At 36.1% G+C, this 9,494-nt stretch overlaps 1 protein-coding gene across 1 annotated transcript; it reads right to left on the bottom strand.

Moving 5' to 3' along the window:
* Window positions 1-1,072: 1,072 nt before the first annotated feature.
* On the bottom strand, window positions 1,073-4,685 carry PEPKR1 (phosphoenolpyruvate carboxylase-related kinase 1). Its single transcript, XM_022303989.2, has 5 exons — window positions 4,468-4,685; window positions 3,227-4,061; window positions 2,823-3,119; window positions 1,870-2,295; window positions 1,073-1,579 (listed from the first exon to the last, which is right to left on the bottom strand). Exons 2-5 carry the CDS (start codon window positions 3,816-3,818, stop codon window positions 1,317-1,319), a joined length of 1,578 nt encoding a protein of 525 aa, XP_022159681.2. The 5' UTR covers window positions 3,819-4,061; window positions 4,468-4,685; the 3' UTR covers window positions 1,073-1,316.
* Window positions 4,686-9,494: the final 4,809 nt, after the last annotated feature.

The following is a 9,494-nucleotide window of genomic DNA, read 5'->3' on the forward strand; positions in this document are numbered from 1 at the left end:
TACAAGCTTGATTTTCAAAAATAAAAAATCAGAAACAAAATTATTATCAAACCAAGAGACTTATAATATAGTTTTTAAAGTTTAAGGACTAAAATTTTATCATAGTACATTTGATTGGTTATATGAATATGTATTTGGTGGCAGATTAGATCATTGAATCTTAATTTAAAAAATTGTTCGGAATATGTTTAGTAATTTATTAACATATATGTATTAGATTTTGTATAATTAATTATTTTACAGTATTAATATAATTTATAATATGTTAGGTTACACGTACCTATTTAAATTTTAACAAAATTTAATTAAAAATAAAATGACTTTATAACTTGTAATCATATTTTTTACTAAAGTTTTTATCATTTTAAATACAATGTTCCTGGATTTTAAAATTTCAAAGTTAAAACCTTAAAACACTCAGAAACATGCAAATGTTAATTTTCATTTAAGAATGAAACGAATCCTATAATCAAAGTTTTAAATATCGAAGCAAATGTTTGAGATTTCAATTTCAAGAAAATATCGATAGATATTTTTGTAAAAGTTGGATAAATTAAAAATTCATAAAAAAAATATTTAATATAAATGAACATTTTCCTATTTCTAATAAGTAAAAAAAAAGTAAAAAAACAATTAATCTATATTATGTATATATTATCGAATATTTTTTATATTTTATCAAATTTTTTAATATGAAAACATCGATTTACCTTTCACATGATCCACGGATACATAAAAATATCAATATATTGACGAATATTTAATACAATGACTCTAGTAATCCGCAGCTTAGGATCATCTCCAGTTTCCGAAGATTAAAACAGTATACGCTGGTCGCTGACTCAAATATTCATCAATTTCATTGGGCCAATCAAAGCTAGTTCCAGACAAAACCATTGAAACAAAAAGCTCATTTCTTTTTTCTTTTCTTTTCTTTTTTTCTCTCTCTCTCTTACTTTAAAAAATTAAATTAAAAAAAAAAGAACCCCAAAATTCAACACTCTCAACTTGTAATTGAATTTCAGTAACTACGTTAAATATGGTAGGGGAGTTGTCATAAGGGCAAAGCCAATGCAAAACCTCACTTTTAGCTTAGTGACTACTTCCATTCCAAATATAACAAGCATCAGAGTCCCAATAGGCAGTAGCACCACCACATTCAAAGTTATAAAACAAGAAATGCTGCCCAGACTCTATAAAACAACTGATTTCACACCTGAGGCTGAAGAATTGAGAACGGCATCGCCGACCGCTTTCCTCATTCCTTTGTACAACTCTTGTTGGTGTTTTGGTAAACGATGTTAACCAACTGAAAGTTAACAGACGACTGATAGCCTAAGAGATGGGGTTGTTGGGATGTGCGTGCACGATGCCCATCGTATGACTGTTTCAGTCACAATGAGGTTAAGCTGATCGAGCTCGCCAAGTCCGATCGTATGATTCCTTTTGCTGGGAATGTTGGTCCCTCTGGACCCACCTGGTCCTCCTTTTCGAGTTTCTTTCCACTCCATTTCTCCGAACCTGTGCTTGGCTGGACTTGAAGGTTCCAGCAGAAGAGAGAGCTTTCTCTTGATTGGTTCTGCAATTTAGATGGAAATCAAGGATGGGAAGATGGAAATCATCTCCAATTAACTAATATTCAGAGCTTTCTCAACCCTGAACCTCGAGAAAGCCAAATGGAATGGTTGGCTTTGAACGAGCCTATTGCTACCTTTCCAGACATGAGGGAGAAGGCATCTAAAGGATTATCTTTTTCTGTCTTGTTCAGAGTTCTTATTCAACATCTCCTTTTTCATTCTTTGTAATCTACCGTCATCCTAAACCTATAATCAATAAAATGAAAAAGGCCTGGGAGTGAGGAAAACACACCTTCATGTAGCGCCTCTGAGAGTGACAAATTCACTTTGAATCTCATCGAACCGTTTCCTTGATCAACTGCTGAACATGGACTGAAGAAGGTAAAGCTGGGAAGCTTTGGAATTGGGGATGAAAACTCGGTGGCTGCATCTAATTCAACACAACTGCTGAAAGAAAATCCTCCAGGAACGGGACTAGGGGGGCCGCCATTATCCAAAAGGAAAGAAGAGAATGATGATTTGCATGTGAATACAGGTGACTGTACCATTTGGTCCTCACAAATAACAGGAGTTCCATCGCTGAAGCTAAAATCCTGATTTCTAACAAAAAATGGCACGGGCAAAGAAGTTATGCCCACTTCCACCCGCCAGCAATCTCGAGCATCTAACTTTTCTTTCTCTTGAGATGCTTGGGCAGCATCCTTCATCCATGAGTGAGCTACAACAAACATAAGTACGTTTCCTTTACAATAGTGCTATTTGTTGCCATGTAATGCATGAGCTCATTCCCAAATTAAATGTGCTTAAACTATGCCTAGACTAACATATATCTACAGGAAAGCTCAACGATGGCATTAATTAATTAATAGTCAACAAACACTAAATTAATTGACCTACGAACCAAAAATTTTGCATAATCAGAAAAGTTCATTAAGTCAACAGGTAGTCAACTTCCAAGGAAACAAACCGTTCTGTCAATGTGAAATTAAAAGATAAAATATATACAATAATAATGATGAAATCTGCAATTGACCAATTCCCAGGCCACGCAGAAAACTAAGGTGATCTTACTGCTAGCCCAATCAATGGATTTTGTGATGTTTGGCAATGCATCTAGAGATGTCTCTAAGGCATCCAAGAAACAAATCTATTGGTCCTATTCTCTAAGTTATTGATTTTTGAAGTTACAGATTCGACTCTTGGATAACCAAAAAGCAATTCGACCAAAAACAATCATAGGATTACCTAGAACCTCCTTAGCAGTCAGCCGTTTTGAAGGATCCATGCAAAGCATTCTTGTAATCAAGTCCTTGGCAGATGAAGACACGTGATCCCAAATATTAGAAGGAAAACGTAAATCTGCAGCCCTAACAGCTTCAAAAATTCTTGATTTTGTCTTACCCCAAAAAGGGGGCATCCCACTGAGAAGAATGTAAAGGATAACTCCAGCACTCCACACGTCAGCAGCTTGGTTATAGCCTCCTGCAAGGACTTCAGGGGCTATGTAAAATGGACTCCCAACAGTACCATGCAAATATTGACCTGTCGCCGAAGAACAAATGCTCATATAACAGATTTTAAAGGATGAATTCTTAATTTAACTTTATGTTAAATACTAGTTCGAGAGGAAATTTGGGAAATAAGTTTACCAGGTTTGATATAGGTTGCAAGACCAAAATCTGCCAACTTAATGGGAGATGAGGAGGAGGTTGTGGCTAATAGAACGTTTTCTGGCTTTAGATCTCTATGAACCACACCGTTCTCATGACAATACTTGACCACTTGAATTAGATGCCTGAAAATTACCCGAGCATCAGATTCTGTGAACCTGCCATGCTTCTCAAGCTGGTGGAAAAGCTCCCCACCAGCACACAACTCCATTAGTAAGTGCACACAATCTTCCTCCTCATAAACTGCCTTTAGATTTACAACATTTGGATGCCCAGACAATCGAGACATTATTTCAATCTCAAGCTTAACACTGCGCACATCATCAAGCGTCATCAATTTATCCTTGGCAATGGACTTGCAAGCTAACATCTCCCCAGTCAGCCTATCAGAACATGACCGAATCACACCAAATTGCCCCCAACCCAATCGTTCTCCCAAGACGTACCGATCTTTCAAATTCGCGACTTGTGTAGTTTCCAAAATTGTTTCACTGAGGCTTGAAACTTTGAAACAGTTGTAGAATTGTATAGACTGCCCAATCTGGTCACTTTCAGTTTCAGCTAGGTCCATACTAGGGCAACAGAGTTTTAATGGCAGGACAGCTGAAATAGTACCTCAATAGAATATATCCTAAATTAACCTCAATGACGTTTCAGAGACGACGTTTCTGAAACGTCTGTCCATGAAAATTACACAGCAAACATAGAACAATGCAGAGTCATAACCTCATCCTGAACCGACCAGGTTGAGCTGAGGCTATAGAGTTAATTTTCCATATGAATCCAGGTTCAAGCATCAGCTCCCATGTATAACCTAGCAAGTAAGGTGCAAGAATGACTCAAATCCCAAGAAATTAGGAGGACAGATAAAAATCTAATCAACTTCACAAATCACACCACACCTCTCTATTTGCCCAAAGAGTTCAGAAATCAGAAACACGCAATTCAAACACATCCCATCTTCCAACTTTTCCAATTGATTATATACTCTCGAAAACACCCACAAAACCACGAGCAGCTAAAACGAAATTGAAACTGGGAAAGCTCAAAAAACCGGCACAATCACACATACATGATACACTTGCAACTTCAGACGAGGACCCAAAAATGTAAGCATAATCTTTCAGAGCAAGACGAAATTGAGATCAGGATCACCCAAAGTCCAACTAAAACAATTGGAAAAACCCCAAAAATCAAAAAAAGGAAAAAAAGGGGCGTACCAGAAGAATCATCCTAGCTCGATTCCCTGCTCCACCCGCTTGAATTAACTGAGTGACATACAACAAGAATCAAGAGTTGGCCAAGAAGAAAACGGGCGAGAGAGAGCTGGAGAGAAAAGGAAGAAAAAGGGAGCGTCGAAATGCCATCGTGGAACAAGTCCAGTCCATTAAACCTGCAAATCATTCAAACCCAGTCTTCGGTTTCCCACTATTTCAAAAAGCTCTTCTTCCCTTTGCCTCCTTCCTCACCGGCTACCGGCCCAACCCGATTCCATTTCCCCCCACTTCAATATTAATTAAAATAATTCATAATTAATATTAAACTTAAGCATCCACAACGAAATCAAGTAAAGCCACGGCCAAACCAATTTCAAATCAAATCAAATAAAATCACGCCACAAAAGTTTGCCACGTGTCATGTATCCGTTCTTTATCCCATAAGTAAGCCTCGCGCAATTACCGTTTTGCCCCACGTGGACATGTGCCCAAATGATGGTGCTGGTTGCTATACAACCGGACAAAGCATTACTTTATTAATAAATATTATCTCGCCCTTTTAAATTCAACGACACTTTTATGGATAATTGTTTATTTCTTTTTTCAGCTGACTTAATTTTAATTGCACCAAATTAAAGAAATAACTTACATAAATCATCTTCATGTAGCTGCCAATGTTTATTTTAGACATTTAAATATCCAACTCGGCTATTTTTTTTTACACATTATCAAATGGTTAGTAATAAGAACAATAATAAAATTTTAAAAAAAATCTCAAATATACTATATTTCAGAAACTTTTAGTTGCTAGATTTTATTACATTTGAGTGGTTTTGTATTTAGATTATTTGACTGATTTTTTAATTGGTTTATAACTAATTCTCTGACTTTATTTATGAGAATATGTTAATTTTGCTATTTATTTAAATTAGTGGTTTAATTTAATGGGAAATTGAGATGTCTGACCCATCTATAATTTATTTGGATTTTTGACCCCTCTCCAGAAAATCTAATTTGTGATACCTTCTATTCTAATTTATGAGCATTTTTCATTTTTTGTGTTGGTAAAATTATCAAAATATTCCTATTTTTTTGAAATAAAATTCTCCACCAATCTCTTACCTTAACCCTCACCAATTCTTTCCATTCTTTTTAATTTGAATCTAATATTATCAACATTTTAATTTAAGAATCAATTAGCAAGAGTGAACACCCAAATCCAAAAAAAAAGTCAACCAATAAGTAAACAAAATTCACATAAATTCTCCAATAATTGAATTATGGTGAAAAAAAAAGAAGATTTGGATTACCCAATAATAAATGTCCCAATATTAAAAAAATTAGAATAGTGTGTATCACGGCTTAGGATAGAACTATCTCGGTCCGGATATGCAATCTGGTCTGGGAATGTGCTATCCAAATTTGATTTTCCATATTAAACGATTAAATACTTAATATTTAATTTCAATTTTTTTAAATTGATTTTTTACCTATTAAATTTGTAATTAACTATTTGGGTTAGATTTTTTTTCCATTCGTAATTGATTCTTCAAATTTAAAAGTTGGGTTTTTTAGGTTTGTAATTGATTATTGTAAGGTTTGTGATGAAATTGTGGGAGGGAATAAAGATTACAAATAAATTTACTTTTTTAAATAATGAAGATATTTTGATAATTTTACTCAAAAAATGAAAAATAGAACAAAAATAAAAAGAGAGGATCATGAAAAAGAGATTTTAGAAGGGGCGAAAAGTTGAACTTTATTGAAAATGGACAAAAATCTCAATTTTGGAGTTAAAAGTTAAAACTGAAAACTATTTTATTATTATTATTTTTCTAAAATAAACTATTTTATACTTAAGCATGACTTAAATACTTTCAGTTGATGGGACGGAAGAAATATTAGATGGGTGAGGTACGGTAGAACACAGGTCATGTGATTTCACCACGTGGACGATTTTAAGTGGCTGTATGAACTCTATTTGGTGTACCCTTTGGTGAGAATAACAGTCCTCCCACGCACCCACTTGAATGGGAAATAACATACGTCTCCAAAAATAATAATAATCAGGAAATTCTATGTAGGACTCTGCTACTACACCCATCAAACATTTTCTGGTTTTTATAGTAAAAGTTTAAGAAGAATATTTTGGATTATTTTTTGAAAAAAATATAAATTCTCATATGATTGAAATTTTGAAATAACATTTTCTTTCCAAATTTGCCTACACTTCAGAGGACATTTTTGGAAAAAGAGAATTATTTCTCAAACTCAAAATACTGGAAATGGAATCTCTACGCTGCAAATACATTCTTTTTTTCTCTGACTCTATTTTCTTCCTCCACTATGCCATAAGCCATTGGAGAAAATTTTTAAACCACAAAATCTGTTCAACTTGATTTATTAGATTGATTAGATCATATGTTTTTATACGCCTTACCTTCATTTAAACCCACAAATTTTATTCTAGAAAACCACCCACAAATTTTGAGTTCAACGCCAATACAGTGAACTTGAAATGACTCATTAAAATGTTATTTTATATAAAAACAAGTTATTCAATAAAACAAATTTTAAGACGAAGCAATAACCAAATGTCCAATCTTCTACTAAGAAAACAAGTGTCTATCTATTATTTAGTGATTTAAGAAAATTTTAAATCACTCTTTCTGTATATGTTTTTTTAACCAAATATTTTTTTCTGTCTATTGAGATGGTGCAGTGGCAAGCATTAGGAACGAGCACTCTACACTCGGAGCCAATCCCCTATCGGTGCTGCTCGAGTGTGATCAGACAACAAAAAATCAGACAATGACAGCAACCTTGATCCGTCTCTGGTTTCGATTCGTTAGGCTCAGCACCTCTAACAAACCCTAAAGTCTCTTGCCGCGTAACTGATAACATTCAAGATTATGCAGGATTATACTCAAAAGATCTCTTTAGTCCTATGTCTCTTATCCTTAGGAGGTCTTCCTCCACTAGCAGGTCTCGTTACGCTGTTCGACTGAACTCGTTGGCTCCGCGTCCACCGAAAGGAAGTTACCTTTGTCACCATCAGCATTTGGTACTCTCTCGATAGCTTCTCTCATGGGAGGTTTAGCTGCATTCTTCTTCTTCATATTTGAAATCACACAAGGAACGACGAACATACGAAAGCTTTGGAGAAAGATGGCAGGGGCACGTTAGCGCCCTTCCTTCAGCCTTTTTCAGCTGGTTGTTCTGTTATTTGTAGCGCGTCTTCCCTCCTTCTTTCACTTCGGAAAGATTTAGCAGTATTTTCTTATGATGACCTGGTCGAGAGAGTATGATAAATCGGTGTAAAAGATTGAGGCTGTTCTGTTAGTTGTAGTGCACTTTCCCTCCTTCTTTCACTTCGGAAAGATTTAACAGTATTTTCTTATGATGACCTAGTCGAGAGAGTATGATAAATCGGTGTAAAAGATTGAGTGGGATCTGTGAGGTTGGTTATAGTAAGGCCGGGCCGGAAAGTGTTCTTGCCTCTATCATTAGCTCGGGTAATCGTCGTTTCTGGTGTTTCAGTCACCTTTCAATGGCTCCCTTAATTATGTGCGAGGCAGAGGCGGCTCCAGCTCATCGCAATCCTGCCTCAGCTGCATACATCACTATACTTCCACTTGACACCTATCATGATGATAAACGACTCATCTCATCGTCACCTCCCTCCATCCCTGCGGAGGGCGCACAACCCCTTCTCTGCTCTTGAGTGTTTCACATTAAGCTCTTCGATCCTGCCTAGTCAAATTATGATATTAGTCAGAAAGGCAGCTAGTAAGCAAGTCGAGTAAGACAACTATTATTAAGTCAAGCGAGCTTTCGCTAATACTAATCAAAGACGAAAAGTTAAAGTCAGAATTCGCGTAGAGATGATAGGCGCTTATCTATGGTGGAGCTCGGTAGCAACTGTCTTTGTTTGTACACCTAAAAAATTCTTACTCCTTATCTTATTTACTCCTATTTTTGGCCTGGGTTTGACGATTCAGCGAAAATCGTTGGACTCATATGGGTCTCCCTGCGGCCCATCTGGTGGGGACATCTATCACGAGCGCAGAGCCCGCCAAGCGGGCGGTGGAGCTGCGGGCAAGTGCTTGGTAGGCCAACAACCTAGTGAACCGGGTGGGGCACTCCTTTGCTTGCCTTTCTGCTAATGCCTATAGCTTTCCCCTGCCTTTGCAGGGTGGTATCACTCTCTAAATGCTGGGTCTACTGTTGCTGAAACTACTTGTTCAGGGTAAACCATAAGAACTACTGCATCTGGACCTTGTGCGGTTCGAGTGGTCCCGTCAGATGCACAAGCAGTTGTAGTGAGGAGCAAACTTGGAAGGGTCCAAATTCAATTGTCTGGTTGTACTCAACTGATCACAATGTTACTCAATTCAAATAATGAGTCTCGATTATAGAGATCTACCGACGAAAGTTGCGGCATCCATAAACACTTTTTTTTTTTTTGTAAAATTTTATTGGGTTAAAAGTAGTTTTTATCTCACTATAATTGATCTCAAACTCACTCCTATTAGGAGGCCGAATAGCACTTGGAAGTGAGTGAAGACTATAATGGGAAAGTAGAAATTGGTGAAGAGTTGGGGTAAGGTCTAAGGCTTATAAAAGGTGGGAGTTTTGACCCACTTTTTTAAAAGGATTGTCGGACAAGGGAGAGACAATGAAACTGTGGGAGTAAAGAAAGTGTGGGATTGGTTTCTATGTTTGATTTTATTCTCTTTTGTCAATGGGGGCATAAATAAGAGTGGTGGGATACTGGATAAGTATCTCTCTCCCCAACGTCAAAAATTTAAACTTTTCAAGTTTGAATTCTTGTCCATGTGTGTAGGCCATAAACACAAATTTTGTTTGCATCCATAGGACAAAGTTTATGTCATTAGTATTATTGTTTTACATGTATTTATTAAAAAAAAAAAGAGAAATATTTCTAATGAAAAATGAAGGAGATAGACGGGATATGAATGAAGGATTTGACTATAGAAATGAATATCAAGATAGCTTACAGCATGCAC

Source organism: Momordica charantia, assembly GCF_013281855.1.
Source record: "Momordica charantia cultivar OHB3-1 chromosome 6 unlocalized genomic scaffold, Mcharantia_2.0 BLBB01000006.1, whole genome shotgun sequence".
In the NCBI taxonomy this organism is placed as follows: domain Eukaryota; kingdom Viridiplantae; phylum Streptophyta; class Magnoliopsida; order Cucurbitales; family Cucurbitaceae; genus Momordica; species Momordica charantia.